This window comes from Equus quagga, chromosome 19 (assembly GCF_021613505.1).
Source record: "Equus quagga isolate Etosha38 chromosome 19, UCLA_HA_Equagga_1.0, whole genome shotgun sequence".
NCBI classification, from domain to species: Eukaryota; Metazoa; Chordata; class Mammalia; order Perissodactyla; family Equidae; genus Equus; species Equus quagga.
The window spans coordinates 24,592,341-24,619,858 of record NC_060285.1 but is presented as its reverse complement, the minus strand read 5'-3'; the positions used below and the strand labels follow the sequence as shown (position 1 = coordinate 24,619,858).

Below are 27,518 nucleotides of genomic sequence, written 5' to 3'. Positions count from 1 at the left end.
GTAAATAGAAGAAAATCAAGAGATTATGGAATCCTGAAAGCCAAGTGAAAAAAGTGAATCAAGGAGAATGGAATGATCAACTGCGCCAAAAGCTCCTAATAGATTAAGATGAGGACAGAGAGTTGACCATTGGATTTAGCAATGTGGAGGCCATTGGTAACCTAGACAGAGTAATTTTAGATGGTGGTGGAGGAAAGAGTGGTTTGATGAGAGAATGGGAAGGGGGAAATTAGAGCCCACGTGTAAAGATGATTCTTTTGAGGAGTTTTGCTGTACAGGAGGGTAGAGATATAGGATGACAGCAGTTGGTAGAAGTAGGGTCAAGACAAGTTTTCTTGAGATGGGAGAGAGAATACATTGTATGCTAGTGAAAATGACCCAGGAGAGAGGGAAAATTTGGTGCTATGATATAATTGGTACATAGTACAGCAGGATCCCAGTTCAGTCTGCTCTGTTTCTCTAACATAGAATAAAATTATCCCTAGTTTGGGATTCCAGAATGGTCTCTGAGGTCAAGGAAACCTGCTGCCTGCCCAAAGTATAGATGGAAAAAGGATAACCCAAGAGAAGTCCGTTCCTCAGATCTACACCCTTAACGATTGTGGGGTCTGAATTAGCACTGCCAATTAAATGCAGAAACCCTGAGAAATTAACCTTAAAACTGGTCCTGACATCATAGAGATGGAGCAGATGCAGAACCAGGACTGGCTCATAGACATTAACCTAGGTGGTGCAGGACTCCCATGGAAAATAACTCCCACTAAAGATACCACGCAGTCAAATATCATAAACCAAATGAGGAAACAGCCATAAAAGAGTTAGCAGACGCAATAAATAGCAGTCTTCACAGCCCAAGAAAGAAACCCTTCAAAGATAGGAAGGGTGGAAGAGAATCTGTAAAGCACGGGTGAACAACATAAAAAAGAAACAGTTGAATTTGGAAAAGAACCACATAAAAATCTAGAACTGAAAAATATAGTCACTGAATATAAAGAAGAAATGATCAAATTAAATGAAAAAACAATTGTTCGATCTTTTCCTCTCCTTAACTTTCTCCTTTATACTGAAATTCCGTGCATTCAACGCCGTGCCTTAGTTTCCGAATTTGGAAGGGGAGTTGAATTTCAGGCTGTCGTTCTCTCTAACCAGGAGACACTAATCTGTAGCTTTCGTGAAGGGGAGAGCAGTTCAGCAGAAATCCTGCTTTGCTTTGATTGGAAACATACAATCATCTCATCAGGGTGAGCCTTGACTGAAGGCCATTCCATGATTAACCACATCTAAATCTGATTTTATGCTAGAGACAGTGTTGGTTTTTGGAAATTTAAAATTTTTGTGGTTTCCAAGTAGTGATGAAAATTCATAAAGTCTGTTTGGAGCAGTGATTCTCAGTGTGGTCTGCAGCTCTCTAGGGATGTCCCCGAGACACTTTCAGGGGGTCTGTAAGGTCAGAACTATTTGTATAATGAAACTAAGATGTCATTTACCTTCTTCCTGGTTTTGTTATTTGCACTGATGCTGCAAAAGCAACAGTGGTAAAACTCCTGGCATCTCACCATGGATCAAAGAAGGGCCACGAAAGCATGCTAGAGGTCACTACATTCTTCACTGCAGCACACTTGCAATTAAAAAAACAAAAGCCAGTTTCACTTAATGCATTTGATGAAGCAGTAGGATCTGTTACATTTATGTCTTTACTCTTTTTTTTTCCTTGTGAGGAAGATTGACCCTGAGCTAACATCTGTTGCTAATGTTCCTCCTTTTGCTTGAGGAAGGTTGTCACTGAGCTAACATCTGTGACAATCTTCCTTTGTTTTATGTGGGATGCTGCCACACCATGACTTGATGAGCTGTGCTAGGTTGGTGCCTAGGATTCAGACCTGTGAATCCTGGGCCACTGAAGTGGAGTGTGCGGACTCAACCACTATGCCACTGGGCTGGCTCCTATAAGTCCCTATTCTTGAATATATTTTTAATGTTCTGTGGGAATATTAAATGAGAAATACACCTAAAACACTTCTGCTACATATCAAAGTCTGGAGGTTGTCTCGAGGAAGAACACGTATATGATTGAACTGAGGGCTGAATGAGCTATTTTTTTCACGGAACACCATTTTTATTTGGAAAAAAACAAAACCAAAACCGAACTAACAAACTATAGTTATTCAGACTTGAGTATTTGACAGGAATTTTATTGAAAATGAGCAAAATGAACATGCCACTTTTAGGCAAAAAACTAATAGTATTTGTTGCCAATGATAAAATCTAAACTTTGTTAGGAAAATTAGAATTTTGGAAAATTTGTATTTGCAACCATGAGCTTGACAGTTTTCTAATGCTTAGATTGTTCTGATGAGATTGGTGATAATATTAACAAGCATCATTTAAAAAAAATTGTCTAATGAAATATTTCAACATTAAGGGGATTCACATAACTCAGGGGGCTAATATTTTCCAAATGACCAGTGGATGATGTTCCAGAATCCTGGGTAACAAGAGAGACCAATAGGTTTTAATGTAACAGAGTAGGAAAAGTTCATCAGTGTATGATATTTGATTTTCTACATTGCAAGAAACTTTTAAGAAAATATCACTTGTCACATTTTCATGTAGTATCAAAGAAGAAGGGTCAGCCCACCAACCCTGGTTATCTAATAGTAAAGATTCAGAAGTTGGAACGGACTGACAGCTCTAACAAATAAATCAAGGAAGAATATTCACAATTATCTGAAGAGGCCACTAAACTACTCCTCCCATTCCCGACAAGTATCCGTGTGAGGCCTAGCCTTCTTCATACACTTCAACCAAAACAATATGTCCCGACTGAGGGAATGCAGAAGCAGATAGGAAAATCTTCTATTAAGTAGATTTTCTCATAAGCCAGATGTTAAAGAGATTTGCAAAAACGCAAAAACAATGGTGTTCTTCTCATGCCGTTTCAATTTTTTTTGTTTCTTTTGGAAAATATAGTTGTTTTTCATAAAAATACATTATTGACATTAACATGTAATGAATTTGTTTTTGTTTTAAAATGAATTAATAAATATTAAGTTAAAAAATTTCTCAGCTTAAGTTTTAATATGGTAATTAGAGACCCACTGGTTTAGAGTATTGTCGCATATACAGCTGTATTTAGGACTACGGTGGTAGTTGACTGACGGTAAAATAGGCTTATCATAATAATATACCATTTGCCCCATTGAAGTTTGAAAAGAGAAGGAACTGTTACTAGATGATTTCCTCTAGAAAATATGTGATTTGAATATATATAAATATAGTTAGAATATATAAATTTAGAGTGTATAAAAATATGGTTAGAATATATTAGAATTTATGTATTTCGTTTTAGAAACTAAAATATATATTTAAAATATTTTTATATATATTTATATTCTCTTTCTCTGTACATATGTGTATAAATATATATACAGAAAATGTACAACTACATGATTTCCTATAGAAGAATATACAACTCTTTTCTCCAAACCGTAACCCAGAGAGCAACCGCAGCCCTAGAAAATATTTGTCATTTACCCTCATTCTTTCCCCAGCTCTCTACACCCTTTTGGTATGGAAGATATGACTGACTTTTTTTTTTAGGGAGGAAGAAGGAAACAAGAAACTAAAAATTACAAAATGGCCACAGAAAGGAGTGTCATAATAGAACTTTAATTTGAAGACCAGATAGACATATGCAAATAACATGCCAGTATCCTGGAATTGCTCCCGTTTTAAATACAGGAGCCCGGCCCTTGGGACAAAACCCGCAAAAACTTTGATGTTATTGCCTTTTTGCAGCAGAGTTGTCATTTAGGGAAGCCTGCTGTCAGGATGAATGAGTTTTTCCTACGTGAACTTTACCCCCCACGAGCTTCTGTTTGGATGCTGCTGAGAGTGTTGGCCAGTCCCTTTCCCAGATGACGGTTAGCTTGACATTTCCTGATACTTCTAATAAAATTATGTGTCAAGGAAATTGAAAGGCACATTCCCTAGGGTGACAGGTAGAGTGAGCCGCACAGATTTTACGAGAACACACTGACCATTTTGTCATGAATGTTAATAAGAAATAAATGAGATCAAAGGTATTCAAACTGTATTTCTACTTCTTTTAGGGCTGCCTCTCTCTTTCAAAATCCTGTCTTTTTTTTTCTTAAATAAGTGTTCCTTTCTGTTCTCCTTTCTATTTAATTTATTGTCGAAATGGGATAACATTTGAGCCTTTTAATTTTGTGTCAGAATGAAACTTCCTTCCTTGGGGATTTTAGACTGCTTAGAGTGGGTAAGCCTCCTACACTGTCTGTCTCTCGAGCAGAGTGGAGAAACTAGAAATTTTGCACTGGCAACTAAGCAGTAGCAGGTGGATTAGGAGAAGCTAGTATGTTTATATTTTACTCACTAAGTTTTGGGATTAGCAAGATTTCAAACCTCATACCTCATTTCTCTTGGCGTCACAATTAGGGCTTCAAAATCAAAAGGGTGGGATGGGCGTTGCTTTCTTCTTCCGAGGTCCTCTAGTAGCCATCCTGTGCTGGCCTCCGAAGCCAGTCAGTAAACAAGGGGCCTTAGAAACGTGTGTGTGTCCTCCAGGAGGAAGTGTGTGGGGAGAGGGAATTCCGTACCTGTACACATACTGAATCAGCGTTACGTTCTTTGTTGTTGTTTTCTTGCTTTGTTTAGTTTTATTTTAAATAAAAATCAGTAAGCGTCTATGATCACAAACAAGACCTTAGAAAATATTCTACAAATATTTAAACCATTTTAATGAGTTAGTAGAATCTTGGGAGTTTAAAATTCAATAATTGCACAAAGGTTTTGATGCTGGTTAACAACTCAGAAAAAAAATCTATTTTATCCCCCCATATCCCCTGGCCTCCTCAGTACACTAGTGATAGTAACAGCTAGCATGCATTGGGTGCGTCTGTTTGCCAAGCACTCCTGTTTGCTCAGCATGCCCCACTCTCACTAGAATGCCAGCTGCTTTGAGGGCAGGGACTGTATCCATAGCCCCTAGATTTGTTCCTGGCCCATAGTAGGTGCTTAATACATATGTTCGAACAAATGAGAGTAAATCTCTCATTTAATCCTTATAATTCCATTTCATGAATTCTGCTAGGTTGAATTTGAGGCAAAAGGTATAACACCAGACAAAGAGGGCCTTCTATGCTGATAAAAGGTGCAGTCGACAATAGCAATATAACAATCATAACTAGGGCACCGAGTAACACTGTGCCAATCTAAACAAAATCACGCTTGGTAGAACTGTGCAAAGACAGCAGCCTTGTTATGGCACAGAGGTTGAGAGTGCAGGCTGGGGGCCAGCTGCCTGAGTTCTGATCCTGGCTCCTCTTCCGAGCTGTGCCACCTTAGGCAAGTCTTTAACATTTCTGTGTCTCCATTTCCTAATCTGTAAAATAGGGATGATAATATTATCTACCTTGTAGGTTTGTGGTGAAGATTAAGGGAATTAATTCACAGAAAGCACTTAACACAACACCTGACAGCTGATAAAGACTCAGTAAATACTAGTTATCATCATTTTTTTAAACAAGGATTGTGGGGGAAAAAAAGAAAAAGTAGGAAGTGAAAAGAGGCTTTAAATATGTAATTAAAAGTTATTAAAAGTTATTAAAATATGTAATTAAAAGTTGAGCATATGAACATACTCTAGAGCCTCTGGAGACTCCATCTTCTTACAAACATCCATGGACACGCATGGACCTCATCATACACTAGGCCTGAAACCTCAGTAACTGGTGCAAAGAAGGAGGTGTACTGACCATGGTCCAGGGATGCGGGAGGCCTCTGGAATGTGTGTAGGGGGAAGTGATGTGATCTGATTTACATCTTGATGAGAGATCACTGCGGCTGCTGTGTGGAGACTAGGAATGCGGGGACAAGAGCCATGGCGGGGTGGTTGGTCAGCAAGCTCCCACAGTCATCCAGCCTGGAGATGACAGTGGCTTGGATGAAGGCATTAGCAGTGGAGGACATGAGGAGGTGAAGAGCTGCTGGCTGGTATCCATATTTTGAAGGTGAAGAACTGGTTGATTGAACATAGAGTGTGAGCCAAGGGGAAGCAATGGTGATACTGGGCTCTCTGTCAAGGCTAGAGAACAGGGAAGAAGAGCGGGTTTGGTGGAGGAGGTGGAAGCAAGGGGATCTGCTTTGAACCTATTTGAGCAGTTTCCTAGGGCTGCCTTAACAAAGTCCCCCAAACTGGGTGGCTTCAAATGACAGAATTTTCTCTCATAGTTCTGGAGGCTAGCAGTCCAAACTCAAGGGGTCAGCAGGGCCGTGCTCTCTCTGACAGCTGTAGGCGAGGGTCCTTCCTTTCCTCTTCTAGCTTCTGGTGTTTGCTGGTAATCTTCGGTGTTTCTTGGCTTGAAGGTGAATCACTCCAGTCGCATGGCTGTCTTCTCCCTGTGTGTCTTCACAGCATCTTCCCTTTGTGCCTATCTGTCTCTCTATCCAAATTTCCCCTTTTTATAGGGACACCAGTGATATTGGATTAGCGTCCACCCTAGTGACCTTATATAACTTGCTTACCTCTGTAAAGACTCTTGCCAAATAAGGTCACACGCTGAGGTACTGAGAGTTAGGACTTCAACGTACCTTTTTTAGCGGGGGGGCACAATTCAACCCATAACACCTGTTAAATGTGATTGTCTGTTAACTAGTCAAGTGGAGATATCAAATGGGGAATTAGATAGATGGCTATATGGTCCATTTGGCTTTCACCCAATCTTTCTGAGTTATAAAAAACACTACAATAAGCGTCTTCAGGTATGCAGATTGTTCTGTATTTTGAATTTTGTTTTGGAAAAGATTTTCAAAAGAAGAAGCCTCTTGATATAGTTTATTAAAATATTTTGAAAAAGTGTGACATCAGTTATAAATTTAACATTCTACAGAGGAAGGAGGATGTGATAGTTTGAAGTGCACAAAAATTTACATATGGAGCAACAGGAAGTAAGGAGAATTCCTATCTCCTGGCTTCTATTTTCTTAATTTAGTCCATTTCCCTTCTAGCACTGCTAGACACTGATTAAGCAATAATTTAGCTGAAGAGTTTCCATGTGTATAGTGTTAAGTAACACAGTTCTATAAGCTCAAAAGCTGGAGAACCACATTCTGATGTATACAAAATACATATGTGCTCGTTTTATTAATGAGATTGTCAGTAAATTTTGTTTTAGATCTTGGAAACATTCATTCATTTATTCACTCATCTTCATTTAAAAATGTGTTTTAGCTTCTGTCATGTCCCAGACACTAGATGCTGGGTTTTAAGAAGGAATAAGACAAATCAGCTGAGACAAATTGTAGAGCAATTTACAAGCAATTAAATAGTGTGATAAGTACAACCCTGTGGTTAAAACCAGGGGGCTATTAGGGCACATAGAAGGGGCACCCAACAGTTTCGAGGGTGGGTGGGGTGTGGGGAGGTTATGTGGAGGAAGAGACAGGAAATAACCTACAAATGCCACAGTGTAACCTAATAACATTTAAAATATATTCTCTATTTTAGTGCGGCAATGGTATTTTCCACACTTAAACTCCTCCAGGATTCAAAACTTTTTAAAAAGAAGGTAGTCCAAGATGACACAGAGACTTCTGTCTCTCCAGGAGCTTCTGTATGTATGAATTTAATGCTTCTGCTTTCAATACTTATTATGATAACTATGGACAGGCTAGGAAATTGTCTAGTTAATTATTTGGGTGAAACAAAGGGTAAAGTAGAAAAAGCATTGAGTTCAGGGTAAAAAGATCTGTATTTAAGCCCTGTTGATGCCATTTATTAACTGGTGTACCTTGAGCAAGTCCCTTAAACTTTTTTTTTAATTATGTAAACTAATTTGTGAACTGATGGAATTGGATGTAATAACCACTAAAGTCCCACGAGAGGTATCATTCTAGTATCCTAGATCTGATTTCACTAGCAAATGAAGTTGTTTCGCAAGCCTTGCTCTTCATTTCCCTTTTGAATTTATTACTTCTTCAGCATTACCAGTATGGCACCTCTTGTGCTGTTTCCCACTTTGAATTTCTCATAGTTAGATTCTTCCACCTTTGAGCTCTCAAATCTATTTGACAACTGGTATCGCACATTCTTTGAAATTTTATTGGACTTTGGTAAGACCAAGTAATTTAATAATATAGGATTGTTTGGGATTAAAATATAAAGTTTCAAATCACATAGAATCCTTGTTCTTATTTTAAGCTTTACTATTAAAATCGCTAATATCTAGTGTCATTACAAAAAGCAAAACTAATTGTCCTAAGTAGAGACTTATTTTGTACTATATTAAAAGCAATAAAAAAGCTAAAAAGCAATCTAATTCTAAAAATTGTTTCAGAGCAGCAGTAGTTTCCAGTTGGGGGCTGTTTTGCCTCCCAGGGGACACTGGCAATGTCTGGAGACATTTTGGTTGTCACAACTAGAGGCGGGTGCTAATGGCATCTAGTGGGGAGAGGTCAGAGATGTTGCTAAATATCCTATAATTAATAGGACAATCCTCCACATCACTTATCGGACCCAAAATGTCAAAGGTTGAGAAACCCTGATTTAGATTAAGCATAACTTGGCTTTTCAATACTAACAGGAATGTAGGCATTGAGAGTTTAAGGGCATTTTTGATATATTTCTAATCTACACACTAGACTCCTCGAGTACCTGGTGTGCCCGTTCTAATCACCATCCTGCCTTGGGCCCTCCGTTCACTTCTAACTCTGTTCCCAGGCACAGCTCACACTGCTCTCCTGCGCTTCACCTGTCTGTCACATTCCAGCCGCCTTCAGGTCCCTGTAGCCGCTGCTTGATAGCAGGTGTTGCTGGTTGGTTGGAGATGATGAGCTGTCAGAGATGCATAGCAGGAAATTCCTAGAGCAAATGGCTGTTGTCCTAGATGATATTAAAGTTGCAAGGTGTCTAAGATTGATTCCCCTCCGGAATAACTTCCCTTTGCACCTCCCTCCCAGTGGCTCTGAACATTGGCCACCCTTTGTAAAGTGTAATGATGAGGATGGTGAATCAGTTACAATGTATGTTTGCGATTAGAACAGCGAACAACAGTATAACAGTGGATTAGCGCTGTGGGCTCTAAATTCAGAAAGACATAGGTTTGAATCCCACCTCTGCCAAAATAGGATGGAGTTTAAGCAAATAGTTCACCTTTCTACGTCTCAGTTCTCCCATCTGTAAAACAGAAATAATAATAGCCCCTTTTGGACTTGTCAGGAGGATTCAATGAGATAATGTATATAGAGCCTGTAGCCCAGTGCCTGGCACAGAATGAGCCCTCAATAAATACTTGCCAGTATTATTATTTTTCAACCTTTAAAATGATGTTTACAAAATTTTTGAAGACATGGAAACTGCTGATAATATGATTTGCAATGAAAAATTCAGACTGCAGAACTGTTTTTCAACAATAGGTATAGAAAAAAAAGAAAAGCTGAAAAGCAGTATACCAAAATGTTAACAGAGGATTGCACGATTATTGGTGATTTTATTTCTTTTTTTTGTGTCTGTTTTTTATATTTTGTAGAATATGCAAGAATATTTTGTAAAATTAAAAAATTTAATACTATTAGACGGTATCAGATGCTTCTCTTAACTTGCATTATATTTAGCGTCTGGCTAGAACTTTGACATTATGAAATGGGAAGATAACCATCATTTTAATGTTGTTTAGGCCACTGAAAATAAAGATGATAATGAGTTTTTAGATCCTATTTCCCTAAATTCTCGAGAATATTTCAACATTCATCTGTGGTTGAGGTGCCGCTTAGCATTGGTGACTGCATTTGTTGCACAGATTCGTGGCGTTGGAATCGTGAAAGGTACAAATATCCTATTCTCTTAACCAGTGTTTTCACAAAAATTAATTTTATTTAGGCAATGGAGGTTTTATTGTGATATATTTTATTATAACATTAACATTTTATAACTTTCTAGCTTGATCTGTTTCCAGAATTAAAAATTCATGTTATTAAGTAGAATAATCATTTTCAGGACCAGCCTTGGTGGCCTAGCGGTTAAGTTCAGTGCGCTGCACTTTGGCAGCCTGGGTTTGGTTCCCAGGCACAGACCTACACTGTTTTGTTAGCGGCCATCCTGTGCTGGTGGCCCACGTACTGAAAAACAGAGGAAGATTGGCACAGATGTTAGCTCAGAGTGAATCTTCCTCAGCAAAAGAACAAAAAAGAGAATAACCATTTTCCACAGTCCCTTGTATCACTGAGAAGGACATATATGTTAACAATGTATGCAAAACAGGCAAGGAGATTTCAAAATACCAATATGCAGGTCTTCTTGTCACTTAGGAAGGCAGTATGGTGTAGAGGTCCAGAGCACAGATTCTGGAGCCACCCCACTTGGTGGCTCTCACCACCACTTCCTTGCTAAACGATCTTGGCCAAGTCTGTTAATCCCCTATGCCTCAATTACCTCCTCTGTGAGATGGAGATAATTGTACCTACTGCGTTGGACTGTTGTCAGAATGAAATGTGCTCAATTTATAAAATTCTTAGATCACAGTCTGGTGTGTATAAATGTTAGCTCTTACAATGATTAATAATTGTCCATTTGTAAACCTAGCTATCCACCTATCTCTGTCCATCTCCCAAATTAAACTATTTTATGTAATATCATTATTACTGTCACAGCATTGAATTATCCCTAAGTTCTTCCCCCAGATTACAACATATTTGTTTTAAATGTTTCGTGGAGAGTCTATTTGTTTTCCATCATTATGTCTTCCTTTCTCCTATAATATATAATATTCCTGTGATGAACACTGGCGATATTATGCATATATAATTTCTTACTCTCTCAGTGCATTTTAAGTAACTGCATTTGTTTGTTGTAGAAAATGATATGACTGATTATGTGAGCCTCATCAACGAAGTGTGTGTGGAGGCTGAAAATGCAGGCGACAGGGAGCTACAGGCTGAATTCTTGATGCAAGCGGTAATCATTGGCCTACAAGAAAAGCATTTAAAGGCAGACATCATAGGAAACCTGCAGGTAGGAAGGAAATCTCATTCCCATTGCTATTTACCGAAGGATTCCAGTTAGAGCAAAAGGAGAGAGCTTTAAATTCCATTAGGTACCAAATGCCTGACTGTCAATATGACCAGCTCTTGTTTCAGGGAATTGCAAATGGTACTATCAAAAGGAATAATTTTATTTTAATAGGAAATAATACATTTACTTGGAGGAAGCGAGTTTATTTCTCCTCGATCTTATTTAACCCTGGTGAAAAGTATGCTTTTGCTGGATGATTTAACAAAAGCTGAGAAATTCAAGGAAAGTCCTTCGTCAAAAACAGACAAATTAAATTTGTTGACTCAGTCGCACAACATTCTTATTGAACAGGTGAGAGTGCTTTTGTGTCCACAAGACTTTCTTTTTCTTATTCTGGACCACATTAACTAATTACTTATTATGGTTTTTTATTATTATTTTTTTTTATTTTACAGATGCTAACTTTTGGAGAAAAAATTGAATTTCCTTTATCAAACACTGATTACCCAAGTCCATTACAGCCTTTGAAAAATATCTATCTTCCTCATGTCATGTTATTGGCCAAAACAAAAATGAGAATTGGTAAGAACTTAAACATGCATTACACTCAAGTCACTGATGAAAAATCTTATCTATCATATGAGTGCATTTATATGGGGTAAAATTTATGAATACCCAGTCTCCATTTATTTAACAAATAGTTTTTGATTGCCTCCCATGTACCAAACTCTGTGTGAGGTCCTGGGAAGTTATTGAGATTAAACTAGATCTGGTCCCCACTATGTCTATAGTGTGGGAGAGAAAAATAAACAATAACCATATGTAGGAGTGCATATTGTATCATATGTCATATCATATTCTCAATATTGTATAAAGTGTGTATTTGATAGAACTACTAGAGAGGAAATCAGCAAAGATATGAGAAGCTTATATATAATAATAACTTATGTGTATAATGATCAATTGTGATCAGTGTTATGAAAGATGTAGGTAAGATCTGCTGATAAAGAATAACAAAGGGAGGGATGCCTTTTTAAGTAGAGTGACTGGGGAAGGCCTCTCTGGGGAGATGGTATTTAACCCTAGATCTTAGATGTGAGTGAATAATTATGCATAGTGGAGGCAGAAGGAGCAGTGAGTTGTAGCCTCTGAGGTCTGGACGAGCTTGACACGGTTCTGGAACTGCAAGGAGATCAGTGCAGCCAGAGCAGAGTGGGCTAGGGGCAGCCTAATGGGAGGAGCCGAGCCAGGGACAGTTTATGTTTCAAAAAATTACCCTGGCTGCTGGGTGAAGAAGAGATTGGAGGGTAGACTGGGGCCAACCCCGAGCGGTCCTGACTGGGGCAGGTGGACCAGTAAGCAGGAAGCTTACAGCTCCTCAGAAACCAAGGAGGGGCTCCCACACATTGTTTCAAGCTTTCTCCAGGACACTGCCTCTGAGTTTTGATCCAGGGCTGCCTGCTTCTGGCTCCCAGGGCAGAGAATCTTGTACCAGCTCTCTCTGTTCTAACCTGGATGAACCATGCCTTTTTATTTTCTGTATTTCTGATGCTTTGTCATCAGGGGACTTGCTGACCAGGGAGGGACTTCCCCTCCCAGGGTTAGCCCATTCCTAGAGATTAGCAAAGCACTGTCCTGTGAGCATGCCTTTCGTATGCAAGCTAACCCTTCCTGAGCCCACACCCCGAACCTGTATCAGGCTCCTTTATTGTCCTGTGCTGGGCTCTTACACTCTGGGCCAGGATTTCAATGTCCTCATCACCCCAGGAACAGATATCAGACTACTATCCGAGCCCACTGAAATTATTCAACTAGCCAATCCTAAACCTGCTTATCCTGCTTACTCTACCCCACCCACACTTTCCTACAAAGATCACCATAAAAGTTCTTGCCGACATTTTTCCTCTTGCTCCCTCTACCTCCAGACCAACCCTGGTGCTTCGCTTTGTGGCCCTGCATGGGAGATGTGCCCCCTCCTCTTGGGAACTGTAACAAACTATCTTTTCAATGGCAATCATCTCCTGACCTGTTGACCTCACCATACCTGAGTAATAATAAAACCTACATTTTCTTTATAAATATATAATTTATAAAATTTATAAAATATTAAAAAATATATAACTTATAAAATATTAAAAAATATATAATTTATAAATATATAATTTATAAAACATTACCCCTCACCACCTGGGACCCATCTGCCTCCTGTACCAGCAGCTGCTCAGCTCAGGAGAGGCTGATGGTCAGACTAGGATGGGGAGCGGGGTATAGCAAAGATGTGCTCAAGCCATCATCTGTCCAGAATCTTCTCTCTTATTTCCCTTCTGCTCCCCCCCATGATTATTATTAATCATTATTGTTATAGGATTATCATCATCATCATCATCATCAGGTATGAATTTTATCACTTTAGGTAAATCACTTCACCTCCATATTACTGAGTTTCTTCCTTTATTAAATCAGGCTGGCCTAGCTGACCTCTAGGATTCCTTCCAGCAACCTGATCCCATGAGAGCTACTTTCCTGCATTTTTAGTCCACACTTTGTTATATTATCTGTATGTTTGATTTCTACAGGAGCTTAGAGTGCAGATTTTGTTAAACTGTACAGATTGTGTTAGACCCAGTGTGTTCTCTGCATTCCTGTCGCACTCGTCTCGAAGATGTGTCACCACTCAGTGGCAATACTGCTGCTGTTTTTTAGACTCACTTGAAGCGGAACAGCTTGCTTTCTGTTATATTATATTAAATACAGACTTAACAAACAAAACCAAAAGCAGCTTTTCTGTCAAAACAATGTCAGTTTCACAACTTCTTTTTCACAGAGTGGATGTTTCTTGGAGAAAGGAGCACTTCAATATTATGAAGCGTAAGATCATCTGACTTGATGCTTTCTCAACAGTTTTCCTTTATAGTGATAGTGTAGATTCCACTGCAAGAATAGAGCCGTTTAAAAACGTTTTTTTTTTTCTTTGTGAAAGCCTCTGACGGAAAAAGGTGTTTTGAGAATATTTTTCTAAAACAAAAAATGAGTATCATGGTTATTTAAGATTATTTTTCCCATTAATCACTAAACCTTGAGTTTCCTTATTAGATGGAAAAGTAGATTACTGATTTATTGTAGGCGTGAAGGAAGTTGTAAGAATGATGCCGAGGAGTGGGGATGTAATAGGGAGCCAGTTACCATCTCTGCCTTCAAAGAGCCTATTATCCTGTTAGGGAGAGAGAGAAAACAGTCAACAATTCTTTTTCTAATTTTAACAAAAATCTAGGGAGCCTGGCCCCATGGCCTACTGGTTAGGTTCAGCATGCTGCACTTTGGCAGCACAGATTCATGGGTTCGGATCCCAGGCACAGATCTACACCACTTGTCAGCCATGCTGTGGCAGCGACCTACATATAAAGTAGAGGAAGATTGGCACAGATGTTAGCTAAGGGCTAATCTTCTTCAGCAAAAAACAAACAAAAAAGAGATCTAGAAGGCAATTCAAGTACTATTATTATATATTAGTACTATATTACATAGCACTATATTATACATGGAATATATATAGTATATATAGTACATATATATATATAAGTGCCTCCAGGACTTGAAGATACTTGATATTTGTGTCTTATAAGAACGAACAGCTACAGTGTAATTTGAAACAGTAAGCAAAACATATAAAAATGGGAGCTGTATTGAAATATGAGGTTGTATTGGGTAAACGGTATAAGCATATCCTTCTCGCCTGGGATCTAATTACAACTGGTAATTGTTGGGGTTAAAAGCATGGACTCTGGAGTGAGAATTCTGGTCCAATTCCCTTGAGTGAGTCATTTCACTTCTCTGTGTTTCAATTTCCTCTCCCATAAAATGTGGATAAGAGCAGCACCAGTCTTACTGGCTTGTGGTAGAATGAAGCGATTGGAATGTATATGTGTTTAGAAGGGCGCCTAGCTTATTCTGAGAGCTTTGTGGGTGTTAGATATTCTCATTATTCCATGCCTGGCCTCCTTACGCTCCTGGGAGCCAGGCCTAGTTTCTTCATCTTCATATTCTTAGCAGTGTGCTACCATCTTGCCTCATCCAGAGAAAAGGCTCCGAAACGTCTCCCTGGATGAGAGACAGAGAGAGACAATTTCTCCACCATCTTGCCATTCATACAGCACATTCCTGAACTAAAACTTTATAAAAAGTCCTAGGTTTCTTGAAAACTCTTGGAATTGAAATGTTTCAGAACCCAAAGAAACCTCAGATATTTTCGGGTTCTGCTGCCTCATTTTTCAGAGGAAGACACTCAGGGCCCAGAGCCTGTGGGGACTGGTTCAAAGGCTCAAACATCGTAGTAATGCCCATGACTGGCTTGGACCCAGCCCTTCAGCTGGAGCCCAGCCGCCGATTGCATCATTCTGCAATCCTACACTGCCTTTCTGTTTGCATTCCTCTCCTGTGCATGTTAAACCAGCCTCTCGAGATAGTATGTCCCCCAGTTGCCTCCTGCTCTTTATACCAACATATTTCTTCTTTAAAATTACCAAAAGACAAGCGATCTTGAGCTGCCCGGCTTGACAGCACATTCTCTGGGATGGCTTCCCTGACTTTTCCCAGGTCTGGGCCTGCGCTCCTGGAACCCGCTCCCCCAGCGCCCTGTGCTTTCCCTGCCACGCAATCGACCGCACAGTATTTTGATTGCCTGTCTGGCTATTCTCATTCCCCATTAGACTCTTAAGTTCCACAATCTCTCTCTTAAGGGGCATTGCAGTGTCATAGTTTGGGGTGCAGGCCCTGAAGGTAGGCTGGTTAGGATCAAATCATGGCCCTGCTTTCTAGTCACATGACTTTGGGTGAGTTACTTAAATGTCACTGTGCCACTGCGTTCTTCTCTGTAAAATCAGTGTAACAATGGTGTCCCCTCAGATTTGGGAGGATTACATGAGATAATGCGTAAGTACTCGGGATGGTGCCTGGCGTGTAGGAAGCACTTAATAAACCTTAGCTCTTATTTTTCTCTTTTCTCATTTTTATCCAGTGCCTAAGCACTCAGAAAATATTTGTTGAATAAATGTCTGTCTGTCTGTCTGTCTGTCTGTCTTTGAGGCCACACAGATTAAATCTAATGCCTCTTCAACAACACAACAGTCCTTCACTATGTAAATGATAATGGGACCACACAAGAAGTGTAGCATGTGGCCCTTGTCCATAATGGGTTTGCCATCTAGTTGGAATGATAAAATATGCATAGCAAGCAACCACTGTAGAGTTGAATAGAAACAAAATTACTGCCTATTAATATATGCAGGTTTCATTGGGAACAGCATAAAACTTCATAAAACTTCCAGATGTTTCCCTACTAACAATCTCATCTTAGGAACATGGAAGTTATTTTGTACAGCATCATGAAATTTTAGAAATGAAAGAGACTTGAGAGATTATCCTTCGTTTTACCAATGAGAAAATGTGGAAGTTTATCAAAGATAAAGTTTCAAAGGGCAGTTATAATAGTTCCTTGAAATATTTGGGTATGGAGTTTCTTTAAAACATGTTTTAGATGCTAAAATCTAAAGACCGCCAGCATTCTTAATAGATGCCTTACTGTGAGAGAAGTCTGGTAACTTGGAGGCCTGGTGTCAACCTTGTATATTCAACTGTCTTTCTTTAGGACATACAGTGGCCAAGCAAGTATATTATACCGGTAAAAGGAAAGATCCCTTAAAATGGTTACCTGCTCTTCATCTTTTTGAAATAGCGTTGAAACTCTGTAAGATATCAGCAACAGAAGAACCTGAGGTGGAAGCTGAAATACTTTTTCAGAAAGGTAAGGTGTATTTGGGGTGAGAACCGTGATAAAATTTGTGGAATTTTTTTCCTATTAACAATAGATTTCATGACAATCTGGTCACGGATTATTAAAAATACAGGTTTTACAAAGGGCTTGGTCATGACAAAAGCATTGGTACCTCTGCCAAGCTCAGTCTTAGATAAAGAGAAACCTGTATATTTTAAGTTTATAGGTAAAAAGAAAAAAAGTACTATTTCTTAGTTTCTTTTATAATTACAGTGACCCTCCTCCTGACATAGTTTCTCGTTTGACTCAAAAATGTCAGCATCAGACATTTAACTATAAATAATTTTACTTAAATAATGCTTGGAAGATATTTTATCTGCATGATTTCATTATTTAAAAGCGTTTTAGTTGATTTCGATAAGAGACACATACCCATTTAAATTAAATAGCTAAAGCATATCTCTATTTATAACATATATATAACACATATTTGCATAATACATTCATATAATATTATGGTGGCCGTTTTAGCCATGAGTAAAATGACGATGATTGCTATCATTTATTGAGCATCTACTAGATGCTAGGCTCTGTAGTCAGTGTTTTACATCTCATCTTGCTAAATCTTACAGCAGCTCTGTGAAGTAGGCATGACCAATACTGGTTGATAGGTAAGGAAATGAGGTGCGGTCTGGTTAAGCAACTTTCCAAAAGTCAGCAGCTACTAAATGATAGTACCCAGATGGGATCTTAACACTGGGTGGCTCTGTGCCCTGTCCACGTGCTGCTTGAAAACTGTGAATCTTTTTTATAGTGATTGTAAGATTTCCCTTTCTTGCCCTCTTTGCTACAGAGGTGCAATTCCAGCGCCTACATTTGAAGGCTGCTGCTCGCCTTGAGGGCTGGGAACTGTGTGAAAACTGGAGCGTTTGCATCATCCATGGTGGTTTTCAAGCATTTGCTGACATTTTAAGATTTGTTTTTAGCAGAGATGTTTTCTATGATGGATGTGGGAAAAGGGAACGAGTGTTACAGGAGCAAGGGGAAGCACAAGATAAGGAAATGGAGAGAAAAGTAAGATGCTAAGAACAGTTGTGTCTGCAAAGTCAAAGGAGACTGACTCAGTGTTGCTAACTAAAGGCAGGGGCAGCCTTGAGACTCCTGGGGAACAAAAGATCTTTCCCCCTTGGCTTACCTTCCAGCAAGAAACAACAGACGGACACAAAGGACAGCATATCCAGTTTTCTGAATTTCTAGCATGAAATGTTTGTTCTGAAGTTCTAAATGATAGAAAAAGGGAAAACCATCTTTGTATATCTTTTTCTTCTTTCAGGCAAAATAGAACGTCAAATATTGATGGAAGAGAAATCCACAGGTTCACAACTTGACAGTTTGTTTGAAGCTGTACTACTAAGCTTGAGACATGATCAAAATGCAGGGTAAAAAAAATATCTTTTCATTATTGTAATAATATGTGTTTTGGTTTGAGCTCCCTGTTCTGGTAGTAGGTTGAATATTCCAGGCAGGAATGATTGGAGACCCTCTTCCCATGGCAGGGCTAGTTCACTGGACTCTGTTGTCCGACAGGCTTACTGACTTCCAGGAGCTTGTAGCTCCTGGCTCTGATGCAAGGGCCCATTTGCATGATGGTTGATGATGGCAATTACCATGATGGCCTGCGGGCCTGTGAATTGCTTCTAGTCTGTGTTCAGATTGATCTCCTGTCAGTCCCAGAATTACAGGGGCCTCCCCTGAATGTGAAATTGTATCTAGAAGGGATTTATGTGGATATTCACTCTGGTCAGTAGTACCAGGGCTGGCCAACTTAATTCTGTATAAAAATCACTTAAGACCGAGAGTAAGTCGCCATTATTACAACTGCACTGATCTAAAAGGCCCCACCTGACAGGTCTGATTGTGAATACCAGACCTAACCCATACAAAATCACTGCTTTCTGCATAACTCTATGTGTCTTTTTCCATTTTAATTAGCGTGGGAGGGTAAATTGGTTTTCAAGGCTTGGTTTTCAAGGCAGGTTCCTCCAGTCCTGATCCTCACTTCTTTACTGCCTTGTGTGCTGGAATATTCCAGAACGGTCTTGCTGCTGGGCTTCATAGCAGTCATGGCATGGAGTGTTGCCAGCACAGGACAAGGTGGAATGCTCAGCTCTCTTCAAGAGCTTCCAATTTCGATAGGGAAGAAGATGCTAGTGTTTATGCCAAAGGTGCTGTGAAAAGAGGGTATGAGTTTGGGAAACATGCTGGTTTTGCCTATTTTTTACCTTTCATTAACTCAAAGATTGTTGGCAAATGATGCAAAAATGGTTATGACTGATGAAGCTATTTGATAAGTACAATTCTGTATCATTCCAGGTTGATAAGAGACTCCTACCTAGAAATGGCCCTATTGTTTTTACATGAAAGGAAGCCAAACAGAAAATTTCCAGCATCACCATTAATAAAAAAGGTAATAAACTATTAGATATTTTTAGTTAATTGTCTTTGAGCTTGCTGTTTTGGTAACACTGAGCTATTGAAATAATGAGACTGATTTTCCTATGTGACTTGGAGAAATTGATTCATTACTTTATAGTCACACGCATATTCAGATACCTCTTTGGATGTTTTCTGTAAGGCTCTGGAAATGCATTTCCTGTAGAAAATGTTATCCATGAAATGTAGGTGTACACAAATACTCTGAGTCATTAGTATTGATCAGGAAATTTCAGGAAATGACATATTACTGAAGCAGATGGACAAGTAAGATTTTCATTACTGACATAGCCTACAAACAGAGCAAGTCATTCATTCCTGCATCACATATCCATTGAGCACCTACTATGACCCAGAGAATGTTCTGGAAGGGGATTAAGCAGTGTCCCAGACAAAAACTCAGTCCTTGTTCTCATGGAGCTTACCTTTCAGTAGAGGAGACAGACAATAAACCAGTAAAGGAAGAAAGCAAGAGGAAGAAAGGTGGGAGAGGGTGAGGGAGGAAGAGAAGTGAAGGAAGGGGAGATGATGTAGGTAGTGGGATTTAGGGCTGGGAAATAACTTAGGTTGGTGGGATAGTGAATGACTGTGGGGGGAAGTGGTGATAGTCAAGGAAGGATTTGATGGCTGAGGAGGCAGCCATGGAGGAGTTGCAGAGGCACACCCTATCTAGAGTAGTGCTTGCCAGCTGAGGGCCAGAAGCATCTGCAGGGGTCTTGTGAAAATGCAGATTCTGATTCAGTAAGTTGGGGATGGGGTCTGAGGTTTGGTGTTTCTGAGGAGCTCCCAGGTAAAGCTGTTGTTGCTAGTCTGTGGACCGCACTTGAGTACCGAGGGTCCAGACTGAGGAAGACCCTAGGGGCAGGAATTTGGGTGGGCTGGAGGTATATGAGCCTAGTAACTTTTGGTTTTTATTTTTTAAATTTCAATAGGCTTTTTATATTTCATCCTAATTAAATAATCCTTTGACCTACCAAGAGATATTTTCAGACAATTTTGGTGTCAAATCTCTAGTTTTTCAGACAGCATAACCATGATTTTAAACCATTAGGCAAATAGGCTTTCAGTCAGCTAACTATTAATATGGTAACTGGCTTAGGTGGATAACAGCTATTTTTTTTCATCAAAGTGATTACACAGAAAACTTACTTTTTGTTGTGTGATAAACATGTTTATTTCTAGTAAGAGAAAACAAAAATCTTCGTTTCCATAGCGAGTAGCAATGCAAATGAATAAGATGCTAGGATAATAATATACTACTTTTTTGGCCTCTTCTAGAGAGGTGTTTGTAATTAAGAGCTTGAACAAGTTAGGATTTGAAAGAACAGAATAGTATAATTCCATACAATATGATCATTATTTTCTGTATATCTTGACAGTGTAAATATTTTAACAAATCATACAATTACTAGACATACAGAAAACAGCCAAAAACAAGCAAAATTTCATGCACATTCACATCATTGGAATATAACATTTGAAGTTTGTCCTAATAAAAACAATGCTTTATAAACCCTTAAAGGAAAACACTATTGTTTTATTTTTATGCAGTCCATATAGCAGAGTGATGACAGCCCTGGTTTGGGTTTGAATGCTAGTGCACTGGGGCCTTTCTAAGCCTAGTTTTCTCATCTGTGAAATGGAGATGATGAGACTTACCTCTTAGAGTGGCTAGGAGAATTAAACAAGGTTCTGGGCTTGGTACATAATATTCCAAAAAAAGGGGGAGGGACTATTCTCTATCATTATTTAACTTCAGCTAAACGTCTACATTCTGTCTTTCTAAAGTATTTTGTATCCAGTAGGTATTCAATAATTATTTGTTAGTTAAATTGAATCAACTATTTCTTGAACATTCATTCATTAACCAAACACTTAATGTGTGCTTAATGTATGCCAGGCACATTACTCTCTTACCCTAAGGAGCCAGAGGAGTGAGGGAGAGAAATAATTGTATCAAAATGCAATGAGGACTCTAATCAAGGTGTTGTCAAGGTTGGGAGATGGAGCAAAGTAGGGACTAACTCTGCTTTGAGGGAATGCTGGAAAAAGCTTCACAGATGAGATGAATTTGAAGATGAGTAGAAGTTTTCCAAGTAGTTAAGTGGGTGAAACATAGTCCAAAGAGAGAGATTGGCAAGCACACATTTGAAAAATATAATTATTGAGGTCTAATTTACATCCATGAAGTTACCTGTTTTAAGAGTGCAATTCACAGACGTTCAGTAACTTTACAGAGTTGTGCAACTATCACCGCCATCCAGTTTGAGGATATTTCCATCATCCCAAAAGATCCTCCTACCCATTTGTAGTCTTTCTCATTTCCATTCCCAGCCCCAGGCAACCACTAATCTGTTTTCCATCTCTATAGATTTGCCTTTTGTGGATTTTTCCTCTAAATGGAATCATGCAATATGTAGTCTTTTGTGCCTGTTTCTTTCGCTTAGCATTGTGTTCTTGAGGTTCATGCATGTTGTAGCATGTTACAGTAGTTTGTTCCTTTCTGTTGCTGAATAGTATTTCCTTATATGGATATACCACACTTTCTTTATCCATTCAACAGTTGATGGGCATATGTATTGTTTCCACTTTTTGGCTATTATGATTAATACTGCTTTGAATATTCATCTATAGCTTTTTATGTGGACATGTACTTTCACTTCTCTTGGATGTACAGCTAAGAATGGAATTTCTGGATCATATGTCAACTCTATGTTTAGACTTTTTTTTAAAAATCTTTTTAAAAAAATTTTATTTTTCCTTTTTCTCCCAAAGCCCCATAGAACATAGTTGTGTGTTTTCAGTTGTGGGTCCTTCTAGTTGTGGCATGTGGGATGCCGCCTCAGCATGGCTTGATGAGCGGTGCCATGTCCGTGCCCAGGATTCACACTGGCAAAACCCTGGCCCAACAAAGCAGAGTGCACAAACTTAACCACTCGGCCACGGGGCTGGCCCCATATGTTTAGACTTTTAATGATCTGTCAGATTGATTTTCAAATTGGTTGTACTGTTTTGTATTCCCACCAACAGTGTATGAGGGTTCCAAATTCTCCATGTTTGCTAATAGTTATTTTCTATCTTTTTTTTTGATGAGGAAGATTGGCCCTGAGCTAACATCTGTGCCAATCGTCCTCCATTTTGTGTGTGGGATGCTGCCACAACATGGCTTGATGAGTGGTGTAGAGGTCCACGTTTGGGATCCGAATCTGTGAGCCCCAGGCCACTGAAGCAGAGTGCCTACACCTAGCCACTACACCACTGGGCTGAGCCCTATTATCTATCTTTTTTATGTGGCCATCCTAGTGGGTATGAAGTGGTATTTCATTGTGGTTTTGATTTGCATTTCCTTGATGGGAGACGATGTTGAGATCTTTTCATGTGCTTATTGGCAATTGTGTATTGTATGTTTTCTTTGGGGAAATATCTGCTCAGATCCTTTACCCATAACTTAAATTGAGTTATTTGTCTTTCATCATTGAGTTATAAGAATTTTTTAATATATCTTCTAAATACAAGTCCCTTCTCAGATATGTGTTTTGCAGATATTTTCTCCAGTTTTTGGCTTGTCTTTCATGTTAGCGGTGTCTTTGGAGACAAAAAAGTTTTTAATTTTAATGAAGTCCGTTTAGTCATTTTCTCTTTTATATATTGTGCTTTTGGTGGCATATCTAAGAACTCTTTGCCTAACCCTAGACATTGAAGATTTTATCTTACGTGTTCTAGAAGTTTTATAATTTTAGTTTTTGTGTTTAAGTCTATGATCCATTTTGAATTAATATTTATGTAGCAGTGAGGTAAAGATCTGAATTCATCTTTTTTTTTTAAGTTTAGTTTTTTTAATGAGTTAATGATATGTTACAAACTTGTAAAATTTCAGTTGTACATTACTGATTGTCAGTCGTGTTGCAGGTGCACCACTCCACCCCCTGTGCCCACCCCCCACCCCACCTCTCCCCTGGTAGCCACCAATCTGTTCTCTCTGTCTACATGTTTAAATTCCTCATATGAGTGGAGTCATACAGAGATTGTCCTTCTCTAACTCGCTTATTTCACTTAGCATAATTCCCTCAAGGTCCATCCATGTTATTGCAAATGTAATGCTTTTGTTCTGTTTTACAGCTGAGTAGTATTCCATTGTATATGTATGCCACATCTTCTTTATCCATTCATCTGTTGACGGGCACTTAGGTTGCTTCCATGTCTTGGCTATTGTAAATAATGCTGCACTAAACATTGGGGTGCATAGGACTTTAGGAATTGCTGACTGCAAGCTCTTTGGATAGATACCCAGTAGTGGAATAGCTGGATCGTATGGTAGTTCTATTTTTAATTTTTTGAGGAATCTCCATACTGTTTTCCATAGTGGCTGCACCAGTTTGCATTCCCACCAGCATTGTATGAGAGTTACTTTTTCTCCACAACCTCTCCAACATTTGTTACTATTAGTTTTAGATATTTTTGTCATTCTAACGGGTGTAAGGTGATATCTTAGTGTAGTTTTGATTTGCATTTCCCTGATGATCAGAGATGATGAACATCTTTTCATGTGCCTATTGGCCATCCGTACATCTTCTTTGGAGAAATGTCTCTTCATGTCTCCAGCTCATTTTTTGATCAGGTTGTTTGATTTTTTTGTTGTTGAGTTGTGTGAGTTCTTTATATATTATGGAGATTAAGCCTTTGTTAGATATATGACTTGCAAATATTTTTTCCCAGTTAGTGGGTTGTTTTTTTGTTTCAATCCTGTTTTCATTTGCCTTGAAGAAACTCTTTAGTCTGATGAAGTCCCATTTGTTTATTCTTTGTATTGTTTCCCTTGTCTGAGAAGACATGGTGTCTGAAAAGATCCTTTTAATACTGATGTCAAAGAGTGTACTGCCTACGTTTTCTTCTAGAAGCCTTATGGTTTCAAGTCTCACCTTTAGGTCTTTGATCCATTTTGAGTTTATTTTGGTGAATGGTGAGAAAGAATGGTCAATTTTCATTCTTTTACATGTGGCTTTCCAGTTTTCCCAGCACCATTTGTTGAAAAGACTTTCTTTTCTCTATTGTATGACCTCAGCTCCTTTGTCGAAGATTAGCTGTCCATTGATGTGTGGTTTTATTTCTGGGCTTTCAATTCTGTTCCATTGATCTGTGCACCTGTTTTTGTACCAGTACCATGCTGTTTTGATTACTGTAGCTTTGTAGTATGTTTTGAAGTCAGGGATTGTGATGCCTCCCATTTTGTTCTTTTTTCTCAGGATTGCTTTAGCAATTCAGGGTCTTTTGTTGCCCCATATGAATTTTGGGATTCTTTGTTCTAATTCTGTAAAGAATGCCATTGGGATAGCGTTGAATCTGTAGGTTGCTTTAGGTAGAATGGACATTTTAACTATGTTTATTCTTCCAATCCATGTACATGGAATGTCTTTCCATCTCCTTATGTCATCATCCAATTCTCTCAGAAAGGCCTTGTAATTTTCATTGTATAGATCCTTCACTTCCTTAGTTAAATTTATCCCGAGCTATTTTATTCTTTTTGTTGTGATTGTGAATGGTATTATGTTCTTGAGTTCTTTTTCTGTTAGCTCCTTATTAGAATATAGAAATGCTACTGATTTATGCAAATTGATTTTATACCCTGCAACTTTGCTGTAGTTGTTGATTACTTCTAAGAGTTTTCCAATGGATTCTTTGGGGTTTTCTATATATAAGATCATGTCATCTGCAAACAGCGAGAGTTTCACTTCTTCCCTCCCTATTTGGATTCCTTTTATTCATTTTTCTTGTCTAATTGCTCTGGCCAGGACCTCCAGTACTATCTTAAATAAGAGTGGTGATAGGGGGCATCCTTGTCTCATTCCTGTTTTCAGGGGGATGGCGCTCAGTTTTTGCCCATTGAGTATGATGTTGGCTGTGGGTTTGTCATATATGGCTTTTATTATGTTGAGGTAGTTCCCTTCTATGCCCATTTTCTTCAGAGTTTTTATCATAAATCCCTGTTGGATCTTGTCCAATGCTTTCTCTGCATCTATTGAGATGATCATGTGGTTTTTATTCCTCAGTTTGTTGATGTGGTGTATTACGTTGATTGATTTGCAGATGTTGAACCATCCCTGTGTCCCTGGTATGAATCCCACTTGATCATGATGTATGATCCTTTTGATGAGTTGCTGAATTCTGGTTGCCAAAATTTTGTTTAGAATTTTTGCATCTATGTTCATCAGTGATATTGGCCTGTAGTTCTCTTTTTTCATGGTGTCCTTGTCAGGCTTTGGTATCAGCATGATGTTGGCTTCGTAGAATGTGTTAGGAAGTGTTCCATCCTCCCTAATTTTTTGGAATAGCTTGAAAAGGATAGGTATTAAATCCTCTCTGAAAGTTTGGTAGAATTCCCCAGGAAAGCCATCTGGTCCTGGGGTTTTATTCTTTGGGATGTTTTTGATTGCTGTTTCAATCTCTTTCCTTGTGATTGGTTGTTCAAATTGTCTGCTTCTTCTTGAGTGAGCTTTGGGAGATTGTAGGAGTCCAAGAATTTATCCATTTCCTCTAGGTTATCCATTTTGTTGGCATATAATTTTTCGTAGTATTCTCTTATAATCCATTGTATTTCTGCAGAGTCTGTTGTTATTTCTCCTCTTTCATTTCTGATTTTGTTTATTTGAGCTTTCTCCCTTTTTTTCTTTGCAAGTCTGGCTAGGGGTTTGTCAATTTTATTTATCTTCTCAAAGAATCAGCTCTTTGTTTCATTGATCCTTTCTACCGCCTTTTTCATTTCAATAGCATTTATTTCTGCTCTGATTTTTATTATTTCTCTCCTGGTGACTTTGGGCTTTGTTTGTTCTTCTTTCTCTAATTCAGTTAGGTGTAGTTTAAGATCGCTTATTTGGGATTTTTCTTGTTTGTTAAGATGTGTCTGTATTGCGATGAATTTTCCTCTTAATACAGCTTTTGCTGTATCCCATAAGAGTTGGTATGGCATGTTATCATTTTCATTTGTCTCCAGGTATTTTTTCATTTCTTCTTTAATTTCTTCAATGATCCATTGCTTGTTCAGTAGCGTATTCTTTAGTCTCCACATCCTTGTGCCTTTCTCAGCTTTTTTCTTGTAATTAATTTCTAGCCTTATAGCATTATAATCAGAGAAGATTCTTGTTATTATTTCAATTTTTTTAAATTTGTAGAGGTTTGCCTTGTTTCCCAACATATGGTCTATCCTTGAGAATGTTCCATGCACACTTGAGAAGAATGTGTATTCTGCTGTTTTAGGATGAAGTGTTCTATAAATGTCTATTAAGTCCAATTGTTTTAGTTTTTCATTTAGCTCCACTATTTCCTTGTTGATTTTCTGTGTGGATGATCTGTCCATTGATGTGAGTGGGGTGTTGAGGTCCCCTACTATTATTGTGTTGTTTTTAACATCTTCCTTTAGGTCTGTTAATAGTTGCTTTATGAACTTTGGTGCTCCTGTGTTGGGTGCATAGATATTTATAAGTGTTATTTCTTCTTGATGAAGTGTCCCTTTGATCATTATATATTGTCCCTCTGTGTCTCTTTTTACCTGCCTTATTTTGAAATCTGTTTTGTCTGATATAAGTATTGCAACACCTGCTTTCTTTTGCTTGCTATTAGCTTGAAGTATTGTCTTCCACCCCTTCACTCTGAGCCTGTGTTTATCCTTGGGGCTGAGGTGTGTTTCCTGGAGGCACCAAATTGTTGGATCTTGTTCTTTAACCCATTTTGCTACTCTGTGTCTTTTTATTGGAAAGTTCAATCCGTTTACATTGAGGGTGATTATTGATGCATGTGGACTTAATGCTGTCAATCTGTCACTTGTTATCTGGTTTTCCTGCATTACCTTTGTTTTTCGTCCTGTGTGTATTAGCCTACCCATTGACTACTGCAATTTCTTATGCTGGGTTTCTTAGATTTTTCCTTGTTTATGTTTTGTGGCTCTGTTCTGTTTTTTAGTTTAGTGGCTACCCTGAAGTTTGTATTTAGAATCTCGTGTATAATATAGTCTATTCTCTGGTAGTCTCTTACTTACTTGGCCTAGACTGATTTAGTCCCTTTGCTCTTCCCCTCCTAAATTATTATTTTCATTTCTTATTCCAACTCGTGTTATGAGTTTGTAGTTAGGGTGATAAGATCGTCTTTGCTTTGGTGGTTTCCTTACCTTTATCCTAATACTATAGTTGAATATTTGCTGTCCTATTCTGGTTCTATCTATCTGTCTCCCTTCTC

At 38.6% G+C, this 27,518-nt stretch overlaps 1 protein-coding gene across 9 annotated transcripts in view; it reads left to right on the top strand.

Annotated features, from left to right (window-relative positions):
- The window catches only part of CFAP54 (cilia and flagella associated protein 54), a 298,057-nt gene that overhangs the window by 195,975 nt on the left and 74,564 nt on the right, over positions 1-27,518 (top strand). For all 9 annotated transcript variants that reach the window (XM_046646604.1, XM_046646603.1, XM_046646606.1 and 6 more), the window contains 8 exons: positions 7,529-7,634; positions 9,696-9,843; positions 10,872-11,029; positions 11,201-11,380; positions 11,485-11,611; positions 16,674-16,829; positions 18,133-18,238; positions 19,173-19,266. In XM_046646604.1, coding sequence (XP_046502560.1) covers positions 7,529-7,634; positions 9,696-9,843; positions 10,872-11,029; positions 11,201-11,380; positions 11,485-11,611; positions 16,674-16,829; positions 18,133-18,238; positions 19,173-19,266 — 1,075 coding nt within the window. The remainder of the gene's footprint in view (positions 1-7,528; positions 7,635-9,695; positions 9,844-10,871; positions 11,030-11,200; positions 11,381-11,484; positions 11,612-16,673; positions 16,830-18,132; positions 18,239-19,172; positions 19,267-27,518) is intronic.